Genomic DNA, 21,813 nt, shown 5'->3' on the forward strand with positions numbered 1-21,813 from the left:
GAATAAAATACCTTATTTCCTCCATTAGCCTTTTCAATGAACCAAATGCTTTTTTGTTGTTGCTTTTGCCCAAATTAATCATCAACTGATGAGAGCGTGTAAAGAAACATTTTATATCCGCAAAGTGACAGACTAACAAATGTGGCCAAACACCCCAGCAACACAACTGTTTCTCAGGATAAATGTTTTAACATTAGGAGGCCAGGTGCAAACGTAGCAATCAAGAGTTGGCTGAACACTTAAGAATACTCTGTGACTTAGCTTTTGAACAACCAACATAAAGACAAGCCTCTCCTTTCAAATGACATGCTAGAAGCAAATGTGGGGTCTTTGAGGACTGGGGAATCAGGCTGGGATCGTGATGACAGGGACTTCTGGCTGGAAACCATCACTCTAAGTCAAGGTGCTTTCCCGGCATGTGAAGCAGCTGTTGCGTTTCACAGGATGGAGGCGCCGCCCTTGACCTTGTCTCATCTACTGAGGCACGAAGAAGCACGGTCATAATTAGGTTCCTGGCAGAACAGCCTTGCTTTTTGGAATAAAAATTCCCACACACTGCTCAAATATCCAAGTTATCAAATAGCTAAACAACAAGAAAGTTTTCTAGCAAACAAAACACATACATATCACAAAGTCATTTCTTTAAAAGAAAACATAATAGAGGGAAAGAGAAAAGGAAACAATGAGAGTGAAGCCTGATTTAGCAGATACCACTTTATTCGACACAGTGCATGATCTGAAGCATCTGACACTCCACAGCCAACAAGATTTCCTACTTCCCTATTACAAAATACTGGATACCCTGAATACAGTTAATTCAAGGTTCTTGGTTTTTTTCTCCTACATTTAGAATTAAACAGGTTTCTCCATGTAGCAAACATTTCACATTCACCAAAGGCTTTGGGGAGAGGGGGAAATAGGGCTTGTAACTGCCCCCCTGAACCAAAGGCACTTAATGTTAAAATATAAAGCACAGTAAAGTCACCTCACAGACATCCCTGCGTGTTCGGACTGCTGAACTTGAGCGCACCATCACTGGCCCAAGTGGGATTCATTATAACAATGTAAAAGACACTGATTTCCTTGAAAAAACAAAGTGCAGTACGAATATAAAGACCCATCACCGCCACCCCCCTCATTCTTTTCTGAAAATAATATACAAGAGAACGATTATTTTACATGATTAGTATTACCCAAGGTTCACACATGGGAAAAAACAGCTAAAAAATAACCTGCCATAAACTCTCACTATGAAATCACAATAGAATCTCATATATTCAGACAATCTGCGAGTTGGGAGACAGCCTCAGAGATCATGTTGTGCATCCCCTCACTGGACAGATGAGGTCACTGAGGCCCAGGAAGGTCAAGTGTGGGACCCTGGGGTCTAACCCAGGGGCAGAGCCTGGGTAGAACGCAGACCTCCTGAGGCCTAGTTCAGGGTGCCCTCCACCACCTTCCTCTTTAAAAGACTCCAAACGTAAAACATGAAATGCACCACACAATAAAGCACACTTGCTGATGCAGGTCAGCTATTTGGTCTCGCCACACGGTTCCTTTGGCCATTGGGCAGGTAGGTAACCCACCTGGGGGTGGGAATTCTTCACATGAGGTTGTTCAGCCTTCTGAGGGAAGCCGCGTGCAGGTTAGACACGACTTCTCCGATTCAGGAAGGCTCTTCATGGCTGTTAGCCTGTGGTGGGCAGGTGGTCGGCTGCACAGCGGAATCCCAGATTCGAAGCGGAGCTGTCAGGTGTGTTCTGGCTTCGAGCAGCACAGCGATACCTGTAGCAGTAGGACTTTGCGGAGAGAACCAGACACATGAGTGCTCTTGGACTCTGGGCTGAAGGCTCTCAACTGTCAGATTGACGTTGTACCCAAGTACCAACTGTAGAGAGTTATGCCTATCTGCAGACAGTGCCTGCCTACAGGCACCCGCCTCCTGCACATTTAGCAGCTATGTTTCCGAAAAGGGTAGCGCGTTGAGAGCTCACCACATTATCCAGTGTTCTGTTATAAATGTGACTAGATAGAGTACAAAGATGTTGGTGTGAGTATTTATTACTTAGAACAGTTTAAAAAAATGTAACAACCAATGGTTACATAAGTTATGGCGCATCCGTAATTTAGACTCGTAAGCAGCCATTAAAAGGCATGTTTTCATGTAACATTTAATGACACAGGAATTTCTCAGGATACAATCTTAAATGAAAAAGTCAGAATACAAAACTGTGTATGTGCTATGATCTCAATCTAGATGATCACGTACGCCAAAGAAAAGCAGACTGGAAGATTCAAAATGCACCATAATCCGAACCGCAGTTATCCTCAGGCAGTGGGGTTTCAAATTTCCGATGATAACTATGTATTACTTTTATAATTTAAAGAGTTATTTGCACATTTAGAATAGCATTTGACAAGTAGACAAGAAACCAAGTAATAAAGCTAAATGGCAATTGAGAAAATATTAATTAAGAGCAACATTAAGATATTATTTACTATCCAACAGGTTGGCAAAAAATTGAACAGCAAGCCCAGGAACATCAAGAGTAGGAAAGGCTGTGGAAAACATTTTTTCTTCATACATTGCTTTTGGAGTTTAAATCACAGTAATTCATAAAGCTATGTATCTTTGTGTGGGGGACTTGTTTGGTATTGTTTTATTTTATAAGAGCAGAGTATGGTATATACATATACACAAACACACAGACATCAAGCTCTCCAGGCATGGTGCTAGGCGCCTTCATCACTTATTTGATTTGATCATAATGGCCAGAGGAATTAAATGAGTTACCCTAGATGACACAGTTGTTAAAAGAAGTAGAATTCGAACCCAGGTCTAACTGTGGTGTGCTTGCCTGCCTAGCAACAGTCGATACTCGTAGATGGAAAGGCATCACAACTCATGATTCTGTCCCACCCCTGTTATAGCCCCCTGCATGTACACACCAGGGAAAACCTAACACATATCCCTGGTCACCTACTAGATAGTCAGTGAATAACCACAGATGACTTGATTCAAACACTTCAAAAGCTTCCACGTTCCAAAAATAACCATGCATGGAACTCTTATGTCCTAAGATCTTTGATCAAAAATAACAGACAATGAAAATAAACTAGTTACCCTGTGTACCAAGAGCATCAACTCTGAGTGGGCGCTGGGAAACTCAAGTCCCCGCCGCTGGTTAAAGAAACTGCACAAAGAATCATGTAGAGTAACTTTGGAACTCATGAAGCAGAGAGAATTTGTGGAGGGGCAAAATAGGGCAGTATGAAAGATGTTTTTTTTTTCCTTAATTCTTATTATTCTCCTTTCTCTCACGAAAGTTGAATGTTTCTAATCTTCATAAAAATTATCTCTAGAGCTGACAAAGGAATTCTCTGGAGCACTTCCACCATGAAAAAAACAAAAAACACATGGTGCTCTGTCTTTTATAGATAGCAAAACAGTAGCAACCAATTTTCTCATTTTCCCTGTGGCCAGTGAAGAATGTAACACTATTACCAACATTCAGGCAGGCAGAGGGAAAATGAATAAAAAAATATGCCTGAAATAATGAAAGATGTGATGGCATCTGCTACTACCTGTGATTGGGATGCAACGGAAGCTCTAAAATGACTAGAGGTGACCATGCAGAAAGACACGGCAGAAGCTTTGTTCCATGTAGGGCCTACTCACTGGGCTGCTGTGAAGCAAGCTGCTTTGGTATTTTTAGAATCAAGCTCCTGTGGATAATGCAGGGCCCCATGCTCTCAGTGTGTGCAGTGAATTCTACATTGGAGCAAGAATCGAGCTTGGGGCAGGGGGGCAGGCAGTCAGACAGGGACATTCTTGTTCCATAACTGGACCACACATGACAAAAAACAATCAAGCGTTTCCTGATCGCCTCCTGTGCGCACCGTCCCGCTGGAGATCACAGGCTGGTTGAGGAAACAATGATTACACATCAAAAAGCTACAAAACAAGCTAGGATTAAAAGATTCTGAGGCTACTATTAATTCAGGGGAGGAAATAGTCACTAAATGTCTAATTTTTTAGGAAAGACTTTTGAAGGCAGAACTTGGCCAGAGCAGGATTTACGTGATTATGGCAGTGGCCTTCCGACTTGAGTATACAGAAGAATAGCCTGGAGAGCTCATGTAAGTACCTATTCCTAGGCCACAAACCCAGAGATCCTGATTCAGTAAGTCTGGTGTGGGTTCCAAGAATCTGCATTCCTAACCAGCTTACAGGCGCTGCTAATGCTACGGGCCCATGGACCACAAACTGAGTAGCACTGATTTACAGGACTTAGAAACAAGGAAAGAAGGTATGTTAAGTGGAGAAAACAATAACATCAGAGGCATAAAAATGGAAAAATTCAGGCAAGTGAAGAGGATAGCAAGGCCACAGCCTGAGAGTGTCAGAGCATGGTTTATTTATTCATTGAATATTTGAGAGTTTACAACATGCTAGATGCTATTCTGGGCACGACGGAAGCAATGCGGAACAAAACAATGTACCCGTTATCGGGAAGCTCACATTCAACAAGGAGTTAAGTAGTCAGACAATAAATAAACGGATAAATTCAAGAGTGCTTCTGGCAGTGGTCAGCTTGGAAGAAAGTCACATAGGGAGAGAGGACTAGACGTGACTAGGTGCTACTTAGATAAGGTGGCCTGGGAAGGCTCCTCTGATGAGGCGCTGCGAGAGCTGAGCTGCCCAAAGATTCAGAGAATGAGAATTCCAGGCAAAAGCAATGAGTGGCACAGAGAGGATAAATGATAAAAAGCAGGAAACGTGGGTGGATAAATAGGATGGAGTCACATTAAAGGTGGTCTACTTGGCAGAAAGAGGTTGGGCTTGACACAGGTGGAAATTGTGACAAACATTTTACTAATTTACTCACCTGAAAAGGCAAAATCCAAGACTCATTAGCTATTTAACCTTAGGCAAAGCCTTTCTGAATCTGCTCCCTCTTCCGATAAAATGGGGCTATTAATGGAATAATGTCAAAATGCTTCATCTTATCTTTACATGAAAAAGTAAAGCAGTAGACATGTGGAGATTATTGTAATTGTTACTTTATAATGAACACAACACTCTTAATTAAAAGAACTCACTTTGCCTGTCTTATCTGACCTCCTTGGGTTAACCTGCTTCCTTACTAAAACAAAAGCAGCTTCTCTGCAGGTCTTAGTGATCTTGTGTTGGGAAGATGATTCCTTGCCAGCATCTGAATACGGTTACGCATTTGCTACAAAAGTAGGAAAATTATTTGTTATATAAATGGAAAAGATGAAGGGGTATCTCTGGTGACAAGGCATAGGACTGAGGTCTTTGTCCGATGGCATAGTTCAATATGCAACTTGTCTCTCAAATTCTATAACAAACTGTTTTAAAATTTGGTTTTCATATGCCACAAAATGCAGGCTGTAGCAACTGTGACGAATTGTGCCTGCCTGGAGCACTGTGATCAGAAAAGAGATCCATGATGTATAAGAGATTATTGACCATAGTCATATTTGAAGGCCCTGGTACATACAGCATAATTCCATTTTGGGAAGAAAAAATAAAAGTGCACCGAAGAGTTTGGTAGAATGCTATTAACAGTTTTCTTCAGAAAGCAGCGTGAACGATTTTTTTCATTTTTCTGTTTATTATTTATTTTCTAATTTTTATGCCATGAAAATGTTTTGCTTACATAACAAAAAAGCTTAAAATCAGTGACAACAAAAAGAGCTAGTCCTTTTTTGGACCATAGCAGTACCTAAAGTCTTCCATTAACCTAAATGATGAAGAACTAAACACTAAAAAGCAAGTCTCACTACAAGTTAGTGTTGAAAGGTCAGGACCATCACATGAGAAAACAGTCAATTCACATTATCATTCCACTGTAAATGCACTCATTCACTCAGCAAACATTTATTAATAAGCAGTTCATTTTAAATTCCAGTAATCGGCAACTAATGAAATACGTAATTAAAGAGAAAAATGGCCTGATTTCATATGTCCTCATTGCTCTTTCTTTTTTTCCAACTCTACTTTTAGCACTAAAAATGGTTATTAATGATGTTAGGTCTTTGAGTGGTTGAAATATGGGTCATTTTATTAATTAAGAACAGAGGTAGTAGTGAGGGCCTATTTTAGCCCCATTTCATCAAAATGGCTAATTACTTTGTGAAACTGACCTCGATATCTGCACTAAGAATATGATCCTGGATTCAAGAACAATTCATTTAAGATAATGGCTTACCAGCCTTGGGGCTCTGAAGTCAAGTGGGACGGCAATATGGTTTTTATGAGAGGAAGACTTTTAGGGATAAAGAACAGTTTTAAGGTAATTGTAGCTCATTATGAACAAAATGATTATAGAAAAATGACACAGCAGAACTCAGGTCTCTCAATTTCCCATCCATTGCTCTTGCCACTGACACTTGGACAACTCCTTTTGCTACTAATCTTGATGTAAAATGGTGGGGTTGAGGGGGTAGGGGAGTGAGGATTTCGTCAATGTTGTAGGTTGGGCTAAAGATCCCACCGAGATTAATCTAACAACTTCAAGAAAGACTAGTATTTCCTGAGTACTTACCATGTGAACTGTTCTAAGAACTTCACATGTATTAAGTGACTTAATCCTCTCAATAATCCTGAGGTAGGTATTATTGTATACACAATAATATATATATATGTATACACAAGGAAAAAACCGACACACAGGTGTGGTAATAGTGTGCCTAAGGTCACATGGTTTGTAACTGTGAATCCAGGATTACAGTCTTTTCAGTCCCATTCCAGAATCTGTGCTCTTAACACCATGTTGACTCATAGTTGTTCTTTCTGTGCCTCGTCTCCTTACTGAAGCTATACTTTGGATGGACTTTCAAAAAATCAAAAATAATAATCAGAGCTTACTTTAGTCATGCAAACTGGCCCTGGGCCATGATCAAAAGTAAGTTACCTTCTAAGCAAGATGATTTTTTTTTCAAAATGAATTACATTATTCTTTTCTCTTTTTATTGATTTTCTTTCTTTTACTGATTTTTACCTGTGCTACAGTAATCATTTCCAGGATTCTGCCTGTCTAGTTAGCAGTTCATTAGTTGGTTTTTATTCAAAAGAGAAAATGGGAGAAAATAATCTTATTATAATAAAGATGATGATTAAGAATGATGGTGTTAGCAGCAACTAACTTATGGAGACTTTACCATGAGCTAGGCACTGTACCAAGTGCTTATTTACTTTGCTGCATTTATTCCTCGTAAGAACCTTACAATACGTGCAGTTATGATGTACATTTTACAAGTGTGAAAACTGAGGCTTAGAAAGGTTAAGTAATTTGCCTAATGTTACAGGCAAAGACTAGCAAAGAACAGTTACAGAACTCCAACCCAGATCTAATTCTAGAGTCCACATCTTAATATACTTAGTGGCAGTTAAAACTGCCACTCTTAATCTAGTGTAAACAACAAGCACTGAAAGTAATTCACAGCCAACACTGCGCTGTTTTCTTGACTACACCAAAATAACCAGGCTGAGGTTAAAAACCTACATCATCTACAATTAACTTGACCAAAGATCCTAGAGCTGCCGTTTCTCTCTGGAAAATCTTGTGGATCCCACTCAGTTTTGTCACTCTGCTATTCTGTTTTCTGGAATACTCTCTCCATCACTCTGAGCCTGACTAAATTAAAACTTATCCTTCAGGGTGACTAAGAAAAGTTAAAGATGTATAATATAAACTCTAAATCAGCCACAAAATTTTTAAATAAAGAGTTATAGCTAATAAGCCAAAGGAGAGACAATGAAGTGATAAAAAAACCACTTAATCCAAAAAAAGAAAAAAAAAAGCAAAAGGAAAAGAACAGATGAGACAAAGAGAAAAACAAATATCAAGACAACAAATTTAAATCCAGCCATATCAACAATCACATTAAATATAAATGGTCTAAACAGCAAGTGAAAAGGCAAAGTTTATGTCAATAAATTCATTAACTCAGCTGAAATGGACAAATTCCTTGAAAGACACAAACTCCCAGAGCTTAATCAAGAACAAACAGATAATCTGCACAACCCTGTAGCTATTAACTAAATTAAATGTATGGTTACAACTCTAGGCCCAAATGGTTTTCCTGGGGAAATTCTATCAGACATTTAAGGAAGAAAAATGCTAACTCTACATGAACTCTTCCCCAAAAAATTCAAGATGAGGGAATATTTCCCAAATCAATCTATGAAGCCAGCAATAAACTGATACTAATATCAGACAGAAAAAAAAACAAAAACAAAAAAACAAGAGACCAATACCAATCACGAACATATTTTAGCAAACTGCATCCAAAACATATACAAAGGATAATACATCATAACTAAGTGGATGTATTCCAGGAAGCCAAGGATGGTTTAACATTTGAAAACAGAAAATCAATGACTATAATTCACCATATTAACAGGCTGAAAAAGAAAAACCACATAAACATCTCAATAGCTTTAGAAAAAGCATCTGGCAAAATCCACATCCATTTCTGATAAAAAAAATTCTCAGAAATCTAGGACTAGAAGGAGACTTGCTCAAGCTGATAAAGGGCATCTTTGAAAACACTATAGCGTATATCATACCTAATTTTGAAAAGTCAAATGTTTTTCCCCTAAGATCAAAAATTAGGTAAGACTGTCTGTTCTTACCACTCCTATTCAACGATATACTGGAGGTTCTAGCCAACACAATACAGTAAGAAAAAGCAATAAAAGATATCCAGATTAAAAAGGAAGAGGTAAAATTGTCTATACTCACAGATGGTATAACCACTTACGTAGAAAATACAACACAATCTACAAAAACAACAGGGAGATCAACTCGATGCTTTCTGACGACCTAGAGAGATGGGATAGGGAGGATGGGAGGGAGGCTCAAGAGGGAGGAGATATGGGGATATATATATACTTAGAGCTGATTCACTTTGTTGTACAACAGAAACTAACACAACATGGTAAAGCAATTATACTCCAGTAAAGATATATATATATATAAAGAATCTACAAAAACATCACTTATACAGATGAGTTTAACAAGGTTACAGGACACAACATAAATATACAAAAACCAACTGCACCATAAAAATGTATTTATTAAAAATATAGGGCTTCCCTGGTGGCACAGTGGTTGAGAGTCCACCTGCTGATGCAGGGGACACGGGTTCGTGCCCCGGTCCGGGAAGATCCCACATGCCGCGGAGCAGCTGGGCCCGTGAGCCAGGGCCGCTAAGCCTGCAGGTCTGGAGCCTGTGCTCCACAACGGGAGAGGCCACAACAGTGAGAGGCCCGCATACGCCAAAAAAAAAAAAAAAAAAAAAAAAAAAAAAAAATATATATATATATATATATATATATATATACACACACACACACAAAACATGTTAAAAGATATTTTAAAAGAATAAATTAAGAAGCTTATAAAAATTTTAAACATTTAAAATAAGCAAGAAAAATGAAATGTTAAAGTAGACACATTCATATGCATGGCACTGGAATATTTTGGTGTTCATGCTTAAAATGTTTTTTACAGGATTCATTTTCTCCACTTATTTGTGCAAAAAAAATCTTATGGTCTTTAATTCTTACAGAGTAAATGGACTCCCAATTATGAAAAGTGCCATATGTCAGACACATAACTGGTGGTAATTAGGGTTTTGAGATGCTCTTGTGCAAAAAGAGATTCACCTGTTTTTCATGAAAGTCTGGTTTCCCAGCAAGAGGATTCAGATACACCTGCAGCAACAGCTTGAATCAAAGGAAAAAAATCTGGGACTACAGACAGATGGGTATATGAACACTTAAAAGTACTGGGAAAACCTAGGGCAATGCTTTTAATTTAAAATTAAAGTTAGAATTTTAAAGATAAATTTGTCCACATCTTGTTATAAAGGTAAGTGTAAAGTGTAAAGTGAACTCAACTCTATGAACTGCCACCTAAATAACTACACTAAAAATTCTAAGAAATGCAGAAGACACACACCCCTACGAACTCACAGATATACATAATTTAAATAGGTTCTCTTTAGGCCAGTGGCTCCCAAACTTTGATGTATGTTATGATCACCTTGAGAGCTTTAAAATCCTGATGCCCAGGTCACAATCCAGAAATATCAAGTCAGAATGAGGTGAGTGAGGAAATAGGCATCAATATCTTTTATAGATCCCAGATGATTCTAATGTACAATAAAGTTTGAGAACCATTATTTTAAGGCAAAGTTTGACAATGCCTCCATTATCAAATTAATAACTTAATTTGGAGCCATTACAGTTTTAAGTCTCTAACTGCCTAGACTGACTGAATTACCATGGGAAGCTTCTTGTAATAACAATCTGCAAAATGCCATGTTTACATAGAGATAGAAGTTGAAGTCCTAGATATACTAAAAATATATGATTTAAAGAAAAAAAGGGAGAGAACTGGTATTCGATTTCTGAACTCCTTAAAAAGGTTACTCATGAAACACTGAGTTACTTCTACTCGCCAAGAACAACCAACTCTGACACTGAAATTATAGCCCAAAGAGAAGAATCATTGTCTGAGAGAGATGTTTATTCCACAAAGCACACACTATATACCTAGAACACTTGGGATGTTTCCATTCCAGTATACCACAAACTACCCTCCATTTATAACTCAACTTAATCTCAACAGACAAGCCAGAAATTTACAGGAGTCTCAAATAAATTAAGGGTGTGCTTCCAGACTTACATGCTGGAAACCAGATATACAGCTCACCCTGATTCATGGGACAACAAAGGTGCCTCAAAGGGTCAAGATACAACAGATGGAATATGGTTGACAACAGATCATTTACAACCTCTGCTTCTTGAACCACTTTTCCCCATGCCTGTGCACAAACTTTTTTTTTTCTGGCGTTGATGGAGATAGGTATGTATTAACAGAAGTGGATGAGACATCTTGGGGCTAATGTTTACAATGGATCCATAAACCTGCTGTTAGAACACCAGAACAGAGTTTAGTGACTTGACTTACCTTATGGCACATGTAGGATCCACCTTTCTTCACCCGGTCTTTGCCAGAAGGGGGGCCTTTCTGTGGATGAAGAGAAGAGAACTCGTTAGTCCATAAAGCACAGCTGTCCCTCCCACAGTCAGAGGGTCTATTTTAATCCAACCAGCTCTCACATGGTTGCCTAACGTCTCCACATGCATTTCTGCCCCTGGGTCTTGCACCTGCACCCATGCACCTTCTCGAATGCCCATCTTTCCAAATCCTACATCTTCTGAGGTCCAGCTCAAGTTCCGACTATTTGGTGAACTCTTTGGGACTGCCTTAAGCAATCCAAACCCCTACAGTGTTTCCTACCTAGATGACTAATAAGCTGCCTTGCAGCACCTCTTACAACACCTTCTCACACTGATGGGCAAATTTATCCTGCATTATAACCGGCCAGCTCAACTAGACTGGCAAGCCTCTTTGAATTATGTTTTTAAAATCCTACTGTGCAACACCTAATAAACCCTTTGCTGACTGAATAAACGGATATGCTTTTTACCTTTAAAAAAATTTTAGGTCAGGTTTACTGAGGTATACTTTATATACAGTAAACTTTTATACTTTTAAAACTTTTAAATGCACACTTCTGATGAGTTTTGACAAGTGTATAACCACCACCACAATCAAGATATAGAACATAGTTTATCTTTTTCAAAAAGATTTATACAGTATTTATTATGAACCAAGTAGGGTTCTAAGTATTCTGCAAATATTAACTCATGTAATTTCTGTAACAACTTCTGAGATTAAGCAAATGCGAGAACGAGGATTCACACCGAGGCAGCCTGGCTCAAGAGTTTAGAGACCAAGAGTATAGGAAATTGGGCAAGGCCTAAAAGAAAGCAAGAAGGAACAGTGGCGGGACTTTCCTGGTGGCTCAGTCATTAAGAATCCACCTGCCAATGCAGGGGACACGGGTTCGAGCCCTGGTCCAGGAAGATCACACATGCCGCGGAGCAACTAAGCCTGTGCGCCACAGCTATTGAGCTTGCACTCTAGAGCCCTTGAGCCACAACTACTGAGCCCATGCACCGCGATTACTGAAGCCCATGCGCTTTAGGGCCCATGTGCCACAGCTACTGAGCCCGCGTGCTACAACTACTGAAACTTGTGCGCCGAGAGTCCGTGCTCTGCAACAAGAGAAGCCACCACAATGAGAAGCCCACGCACCTCAACAAAGAGTAGCCCCCACTCACTGCAACTAGAGGAAGCCCGCACACAGCAACGAAAACCCAACGCAGGCCAAAAAAAAAAAAAAAAAAAAACAGAAGGAACAGTGGCTACCACTGCAATGAGAACTGGAGGCAGAAAAAGCCAGCCAAGAGGTAAGACTATTACTTCTAGAGAGGGCTCTGGATAAATGTGCAATGCAAATGAACACCGTAAAGCTGCCAGGACAAAAGCCTCATCATCAGGTAAGCCATGCAAAGAGTATTTGAGAGTTACCAGTAAACTCCTACAAACCAGAGCCACATCTGGGAAGTCTGAGGGGGATAAGAATTTTTTGCTTTTCCTTTGTTATGCAAGAAGTCAACTAATCATACAGCTGCCTGTTCTTTGCTTACTGAAACTAAGAGAAGGTTGAACAGAGCCTCCTATCTTAGTTTTCCTTTTGCTTGTCAAAGGCCCAGACGTCAGTGGCAGAAGTTAAAAGAACCATGTTTTCTCCAAGCATGGCTAACACACTGACTCGCAAATGTCAACTTGTGGGCACAAGTTCATGTTTTCTTCTAAGCCAGGTACTTAAAAGCTGTCAAAGACCAAGCCACTGGTTATTTTTCATTCCACTGCAAGGCCACAGCATTTCCATGGCCTTCAATGTTTTATGTTACATTAACAAACTTTTATTGATTAGAAATGGGCAAGCTATAATTGAGAGGAGCTACATGTGAAAATAATGACTTCACAAAACAGCATCCTTCCCAGGAGTAACTGGAATCTGACAGCCATTACAACAGAATCTGCTGGGTGAGTTTATCATTCTGTAAAAGCAGCATAATCACCAAGAATTCACTGAAGCAGAAATGAAAGCATGTAAAGCTGTGTAGCTATCCCATAGAATGGCTGCTCTCTCCTACATTAAATTTCTTGCTTGGGGATCCTTGCGTTACACTGCTTCAGGGGGGTCTCTGCATGCTGGGTTACAATGGAAAAAATGACAGTTTAAATGCTGATTACAGTATCTGCTATCACGCAAGATTAAATTCTTTTGTCAAGTTAGATCCAAGAACAAGAAAAAGGAGCTGATTTGAAGGCAGGAAGGAGAACAGAACAGTTCCCTTTCACCACCATCTCCAATGAAGGAAGTCTACAACCAATAAAAGTGACACTCATCAAAGTGACCCAAGCACTCATGAGAGTCATCCCGGGCTGATATGACCACAGCAGTTAACACAGTCCTCTAGGTGGCTGCTCATCTGGTCCTTATAAATAAAACTATTCTTGCCAGAAGACAACATGATGTAGGATCAGCTACATCCGTTTGAAATGCTTACCACTTTACAAAAAAAAAACCCAGAAAAATTACTTGGAGTGTGTAGTGGGTTGAATAGTGTCCCCCCAAATTCATGTTCACTCAGAGCCTCAGAATGTGACCTTATTTGGAAATAGGAACTTTGCAGATTTGTAATTTTCTGTATTAGTTAAGATGAGGTCATACTGGATTAGGGTGAGCCCTAAATCCAATGACTGGTGTCCCTATAACAGGAGGAGAGGACACAGAGAAGGCCATGTAAAGATGGACGCAGAGACTGGAATGATGCAGCTACAAGTCAAAGAATGCCAAGGATTCCGGGGAACTGCCAGAAGCTAGGACGAGACAAGGAAGGATTCTAGAAACTCTGAAGTGAGTATGGCCCAGCCAGGACCTTGGTCTCAGACTTCTAGCCTCCAGAACTAAAAGAATAAATTTCTGTTGTTTCAAGCCACCAAGTTTGTGGTCATTTGTTATGGAAGCCCTAGGAAACTAACATAAGGGGGAAATGTCTCCATTTCTTTTCATTAAGGAAAGGATCGATAAGTCAAAATTAACGTTGTCTCTCACGATCAAGTTTGCTACTGCAGGTTAAAACAACTTGAGAGGGCTTCCCTGGTGGCACAGTGGTTGAGAGTCCGCCTGCCGATGCAGGGGACACGGGTTCGTGCCCCGGTCCGGGAAGATCCCATGTGCTACGGAGCGGCTGGGCCCGTGAGCCATGGCCGCTGAGCCTGCACGTCCGGAGCCTGTGCTCCGCAACAGGAGAGGCCACGACAGTGAGAGGCCTGCGTACTGCAAAAAAAATAAAAAATAAAAAATAAATAAAACAACTTGAGAAGCTACCGACGGTAGTGTCAATACCTCACCTCTCTGCCTGTATACTTGGCAAGAAGAGAGGCTGCCGTGCCACACAACCTGCACCACCAGTACTCAAGAATCTAAGTAAAAATACACACTGAACACAGAGACCCTGATCAGAAACAGACAAGAACCCATGTGAATGTTGTCTCCAAAGGGACTACTACCCATAACTGCTCTACTCCCAGACAGCAAAATACGAACAGGTCTCTAATGCTTGGATGATTGCAAGGACAGCAAGAAAAAAAATTTAAAAAGCAGGTTTCTAAATGTTAGCCCCAATAATCTCAAAAGGCTAAGCAAGGTGCATCTCAAGTTCTCAGGACAAGAGCTGAAGGACGAGTGCTAGTGCAGGGGAATAGTGCCTCATCTAAAACACCTCGGAAGGCACAGAAGTCCTTAGTGATGAAACAAATCCACAGTAGATGCCACAGAACCACTCCTCAGCAAGACTGGCTTGTTGAATGAGGAGTAAGCCTGCAGGAAGAGGGCTGACCAATGTGCTGGGGCTGGCCAGGTCGTTCTTCACAGGAGCATAAACAACGACATTTTATGTAGTCAAGAGATACGCTTCCCTTTCCCTCCGTGTCATATGTAATACAACAACAAGGACAGCAAAAGAGGGAACAGAGCGTCTGACAAATTTTCGTCAGTCAGCAAAGGGACAAACAGCACTTCTTTTAAACGATGTGTGATGAAATCCACAGTGAGGAATACTAAGCAGCTGTTAATAAGAACGAGGCACTTCTGTATGAGTATATCGTACTGTCACGTTCACTTAGAAAATGACATGGAATCAAGCATTTATTCTGATTTTCTTATACCTTGTGCCCCAGTGGGGAGTTGATTACCTGGAGTGAGCATCTGGCCCTGGGGCACAGGAGGGTGCCTCACCCCACACGGGTCAGGCATGCACTCGTCCCTATGTGCTCATTTTCATTCACTTCAGCGTATGGTTTGACCCATGGATTATTTAGAAGTGTGTTTATTGTCCAAGTGTTGGACATTTTCCTATTTTATTTCTGTTACTGATTTCTAGTTTGATTCCACTGCAGTTGGAGAACACACCCTGTGTGACTTCAATTTTTCAAAATTTGTTGAGGTTTATTTGATGGTGCAGGATACGGTCTATCTTGGCATATGTTCCATGAGTACTTGAAAAGAAGGGGTATTCTGCTGTTGTAGGGTAGATTGTTCTACAAATGTCAATTAGATCTCATTGGTTGATGATATTGTTGAGTTCTTCTATATCCTTGCTGAGTTTCTATATAATTGTACCATCAATTGTTGAAAGGAGCATTATAGTCTCCACCTACAATTGCAGGTTAGTCTATTTCTCCTTTCAATTTTATTAGTTTTTGTTTCATATGTTTCAGCTCTTTTCATTGGGGCATACATATTTAGTATTACTACGTCCTCTTGGTAGATTAACCATTTTATCATTACACAATGTCCTTCTCTGACTCTGGTGATTTTCTTTGCTTTGAAGTCTACTTTATATGACATTAATACAGCCATTCCTGCCTTTTTCTGATTAATGTTTACCTAAAACATTTTTTCCCATCATTTTGTTTTCAACCTATTTATCATTATACTTGAAGTGAGTTTGTTGTAGACCATATACAGTTAGTTATGTTTTTTAATCCACTCTGCCAATGTCTTTTAATTGATGTATTTGGACCGTTGAGCTTTTAATGAAATTATTGATATCTAAGCACTTAAGACTGTCATTTTATGTTTTGGTTTTTGTCTGTTCTCTATTTTTTTTTGGTTTTCTTTTTTCTGCCTTCCTGTGGGTTACCTGAACATTTTTTTAAAGAAATTCATTTTTATTTACCTATAATGCTTTATCACAGTTTTATATATATAAAAATACATACACAATATTATTTATAAATATATAAAAAATATATATTATATATTAATATATAAAACACATTTTATATTTTTATTAAAATATGTGGATATATTTTATATACAGTTATATTTATAATATTATGTTTATATATATTTAAAATATTTTATATATATTTACATTTATATATATACATATAACTGTGATAAGATGTCTACTGGTATTATTTTACCAATTCCAGTGAAGTATAGAAAATTTACCTCCCTTCACAACCCTCTAGCATCCCCTGTTTATAATTACATTAAAAAACTTCCTCTAAATACATTTAGAAACACATCGACGTTATAATTTCTGCTTCAATCATCAAACAAAACCTACAAATCTCGAGAGAAGGACAGCCTACTGTATGCACCCGTATTTCTCCTTACTATGTTCCTTCTTCCATCCTGATGTTCAAAGGTTCTTTCTTTAATCATTTCCTTTCTGTTTAGTGAACTTCCTTTAGACATTCATTTAGGATAGGTCTGCTGGTGACAAATTCTCCAGTTTTCTTTCATTTGAAAACGTCTTGATTTCCTCCTATTCGTAAAAGACATTTCACTAGATAAAGCATTCTGGGTTGGCAGTTCTTTCAACACTTAAAAAATATCATGCCCATAGGGAATACAGGGGAAAAGTATCATGCCATTTCTTCTGCCCTTTATTAGGGTCTCTGATGAGAAACCCACTGTCATTCACACTGGCCTTTCCCCTATAGATAAGGTATCAGTTTTCTCTGGCTGCTTTCAAGATTTCTCTCTGTCTCCTGTTTTCAGAAGTTTAATTATGATACGTCTTGGTATGGGTTTCTTTGGGATGATCCTATTTAAGGTTCACTTAGCCTCTTGACTACAGGTTTAATCTCCTCCCAAATTTGGGAAGTTGTCAGCCATTATTTCTTTGAGTACTCTTTCAGCCCCATGCTCTTGGCCCTCTCTGCTGAGACTCCCACGACACAAATGACCACCTAGAGGGGTAGGATAGGGAGGGTGGGAGGGAGATGCAAGAGGGAGGAGATTTGGGGATATATGTATATGTATAGCTGATTCACTTTGTTATAAAGCAGAAACTAACATACCATTGTAAAGCAATTATATTCCAATAAAGATGTTAAAAAAATTTTTAAGTTTATAAAATAAGAAAAAAAATGTTAGATGATCTTTTTACAGTCACAAAGGTCCCTGAGGCATCATTCATTCATTCATTCATTTTCTATTTTCTCTCCATCATTCAGATTGAATAATTTGTTTCTGTTTTCTTTCCCCCTCTGATTTTTTTCCCCCTTGTCCCTTCTATTATGCTGCTGAACCAATTCACAAAGCTTTATTTTGGTTATTCTATTTTTCAGTTCTAAAATTTGCCCTTAGTTCCCATTTATACTCTCTATTTCTTTTCTGAAGTTTTTTTTTTTTTTTCGGTTTTTTTTTTTTTTTTTTTTGCTCAGTACGCGGGCCTCTCACCGCTGTGGCCTCTCCCGTTGCAGAGCACAGGCTCCAAACGCGCAGGCCCAGCGGCCATGGCTCACGGGCCCAGCCGCTCCACAGCACGTGGGATCCTCCCGGACCGGGGCACAAACCCATGTCCCCTGCATTGGCAGGCGGACTCTCAACCACTGCGCCACCAGGGAAGCGCTTTTCTGAAGTTTTTATTCTCTGTTTTCAATTGTTTCAAGAATGTTCATGATTGCTCACTTAAGTATTTTTATCATGGCTGTTTTAAAATCTTTAGCTAAATGGGTAATTCTAACATCTCTGTCATTAGTGTTAGTATCGATTGTCTTTTTTTCATCTCGTTTGGTGTCTCCCTGGTTCTTGATATGACAAGTCATTATTCGCTTGAAACCTGGATAATGTTTATGTTACAAGACTCTGGCTCTTATTTAAATATTCTGTTCCCCTGGCTTTCTTTGATGCCACATTGGCAGGGGAAGGGAGGGAGCCATCTCGTTACTGCCAGGTGGAAGCAGAAGTCTGGGTTCCCCACTCAGCCTCCACTGACACCTCATGAGGGATGCTCATTACTAGAGAAGGTGAGAGTTTCGGCTCCCCACATGGTAGCCACTTACACCATGGAGAGGGGTGGCCTCATTACTGCCAGGCAACTATGAAAGGCCTGGCACCCCACCTGGCCTTCTCTGACACCACCCTGGCAGAGGTATTATGTCACCTCAATACAGCCTCACGAGGGTGCAAGTATAGGCTCCCCACCCTGGCCTTTGCAGGCGTGAGAAAACACAGTTTTTTTCTGTCATGCTTAGATGGAGTAGGGTGGTTTACTGACTAGAAGTTTTCAGTATTGCTAGACTGTCCATTTCCTATTTCCCCTTTGGCTAGAGAGAGCAGGCTTTTCTTGGGACTTTTTTGGTTTACATTCCCAGGCATTTGCTGGCTTCTTCAGCTCCAAGTCTGGGATATATGAGGCCAAAAGAAAATCCATGGAACTCACCACCATGTCATTCCTGGGGTCGCAAGGTGTGCAGCTACTCTGCCTTCTTTTCGCTCTTCAGGGACTTATGTTCCTTTTCTAGGTAGCATCCGGAGTTTTAATTGTATTTAGCGAGAAGAAGAGGGAAATGTATGTCTACTCCATTTTCCCAGAATCAAGTCAGACTTCCTTCACATTCATTTTTAAACGACAGTTTTGCTACGAATAGAAGTCTTAGCTGATAGTTGTTTTTTTCCAGCCCTTTGACTGTATCATTCCACCATTTTCTGACTTCCACTGTTTCTGATGAGAAAGCAGTCATTAATCACATCATTGTTGTCCTGTATGTGATGAAGTGCTTTTCTCTTGCTGTTTTCAAGATCTTCTCTTTGCCTTTCAGCACTGGGACTATGACACGTCTAGGTATATTTCTCATTTGTGTTTATCCTAGTTGAAGTTCACTGAATTTCCTGGAACTGTAGATGATTTTCATCAAGTTTGGTAAGTATTTAGATCATTTCTGCAAAAATGTTTTGTCCCTTTCCTTCTCCCCTCTCCACCTGGGACTCCTGTTACACATGTGTTGAAATTACGTTGAAATGTTTGATACTGTCACACAGGCCTCTGTTGATCTGTCTCCAATTCTTTTTCCTCTCTGTGCTTTGGTTTGGAAATTTTCTCTTGATTTACCTTCAAGTTCACTAATTCTGCCATCCTGCCATTTCTAATCTTCTATCAGGTTCATCTAGGGAACTCTTCATTTCGGTTATTATAATTTCAATTCTAGAAATTTCACTTGGTTCTTCTTTTATCATTTCCATTTGTCTGTTGTGTTTGTCTGTGATTTGTTGATTCACATTGTATTTTTTATCAATTCTCTGAATATATTTTCCCTTAAACCTTTAAACATTATAGCTGCTTTTAAGTCTCTGTTAAATCCAGTATCTGTGATTACTCGGTTTCTATTTAACTAATCTTTTTCCTTGGTATTGGTCACAGTTTCCTGTTTGCATGTTTATTGCTTTTTAGGTGAAAAGAAGACATTTAGGTTATTTATACACACACACACATACACATATAAAATCCCCTCACTGGAATGATGTGGGGGTTAAAAGAGAGACTGCATAGAAAGCACTGAGCAAATAATACACAATAAATGTGCAGTCATTATTGTTTACTATTACACATTATTAGTTCATGACTAACTCAGACTTCCCGAAGGCGCCCATAAACCAAGTGGCGTGTAACCTCCAAAATTCCAAAACCACAGTGATAACTTGACCCATCTTTTCTAAGGCCAAAACCCCCAAAAGGAGTCTAAGTTCTAATAAAATAGCTGACCTGTTACTAACACTGCAGAAGGAAGACAGACTATTGTATAGTACAATGAAATTCACATAGCTGGTCGCAGCATGCAGAGGCTGTCACCACAGCATCCGACTTAGCAAAACGTTAACATTTTTAATGGTAAAACCCAAACAAAAACATTCTGGGGGCCAGATAAAGAGTGGAGAGAACTTCTCCTCAAGAAACTTTTAAAAGTCTGAAAATATTATTTGACTTTGCGCTTTCTCTTTCCCTTGCCTGGTACAACCGATACCACAAACACCTGAGGAGAAAACTGAGATTCACTATTTTCAATTTGACAATGGCAGCTAGCCTTTATTTTAATAACATTTGTGAGAAGACCCAGAAATCTCGTGAATACCTTAAAGTGTTTTAAATATTGTTTTCATCTGCATATTAGATACCGCTTAAGACCAACAAATGATAACAAGAGCAACTCTGAAGAAGCAACAGACACCCAGTAAAGGATCAAATTGGGGAAGGTCAGACCTATTTCTCACTGAGTCTTCCTCCATTTCACTACACCCTACCCGTTTGCTCAAGCCAGAAGCCTGAGGAGCAATTCTCAGCTCCTCCCTCTTCCCACCCCAACATCCTGCTGGTCTGATGAGCTCTACCTCCAAGGCAGATGGCTAATGGGTGGCAGCTACCATCTCCATAGTAACCACCCTGGCTCCAAACCACCACTTCTCCCCTGGACTACTACACTAGCCTCCTAAGACGTCCTGCAGCTTCCAAAATGGTACCTAGTAGGAGGAGCACAATAATATTTGTAGAATGAATAAAAGACTATGCCATTGTGAAAGAAGCTAGACAAAAAAAAAAAAAAAGTACACACTGTATGAGTCCATTTATCTAAAACTCTAAAAAATACAAACTAATTTACTATGACACGAAGCAGATGAGTAGTTGCTTGTGTATGAGAGGTAGAGAAGGCAAAATGGAGGGGTTACTAAGGGGCACAAGGAAACTCTGGGGTGTTGGACATGTTCACTATCTAGACTATGGTGGTTTCATGGATATGTGTGTGATTATATATTTATTTTTTGATCAGTATATATATTTATAATTACGTATATATACATATACAAACTGATCAAACTGTACATTTTAGAAATGTACAATTTATGCCAATTATATCACAATAAAACTATTTTTAATGAAAGTAAACCAATTTTTTAAATGATGGTATTTTAAATAAAATATGAGGAGTGGGATTGGCTTCAAATAATCCAGGAGAGAAGGGGAGCGGGGATGAGTGGACGGAAATATAAATGAAACAAGATTAGCCGTGAGTTGGCTAATCTTGTTCCAGAGCCCCCAAATGCTAGGAGTCAAAGGTTTCCTTAGAAGTTTACGTATAGCAGGTTTGGAGTTTAAAAGGACAGATTTCATGCTCCACTCTCGGACCCTGAGAAGCGTGCATCTTCCCTTGAGAGCTAAGTCATCCTCGCCCTGATTGGCTAGAAGCTGGGTTCTCTGCACACTTGACTTCTAGTCAAGCCTTCAAGCTATCTTATCACCCGGGCTCCCACAGGCATGGTTCTGGCAGCCTGAAGTTTAGGATTAAACAAAAATGATCTTGCTGCCCATTTGAAGCACTTCATGCATGCTAAAACAGCGCCCTTGTTAACTCACCAGGTACTATAGCAACAGGCAGCTCAGAAACACACAGGAGCAGGCTTTTCAATCTCTTCCTTCAAGCCTCTGCTCATGTGTCTCCTAAAACGGATCTCTTTTCAATCACCTCAACCATTTTTAAAGAAAGGAACTCTGCCCAC

The 21,813-nt window shown here is 39.6% G+C and overlaps 1 protein-coding gene across 10 annotated transcripts in view; it reads right to left on the reverse strand.

Annotated features, from left to right (window-relative positions):
* The window catches only part of SUMF1 (sulfatase modifying factor 1), a 372,466-nt gene that overhangs the window by 262,616 nt on the left and 88,037 nt on the right, over positions 1 to 21,813 (reverse strand). For 6 of the 10 annotated variants that reach the window (XR_004528608.2, XM_073787582.1, XM_073787580.1 and 3 more), the window contains exon 8: positions 11,010 to 11,069. Coding sequence is in view for 9 of the 10 variants with exons in the window: in XM_073787582.1 (XP_073643683.1) it covers positions 11,010 to 11,069 (60 nt within the window). In the remaining variant the exon portion in view is untranslated. Of the gene's footprint in view, positions 1 to 694; positions 1,800 to 2,843; positions 5,238 to 9,700; positions 9,761 to 11,009; positions 11,070 to 14,082; positions 14,302 to 21,813 lie in introns of those variants that run through there. The other 4 variants (XM_033865308.2, XM_019947467.3, XM_019947468.3 and 1 more) reach the window with 4 other exon arrangements.

This window comes from Tursiops truncatus, chromosome 10 (assembly GCF_011762595.2).
Source record: "Tursiops truncatus isolate mTurTru1 chromosome 10, mTurTru1.mat.Y, whole genome shotgun sequence".
NCBI lineage: Eukaryota > Metazoa > Chordata > Mammalia > Artiodactyla > Delphinidae > Tursiops > Tursiops truncatus.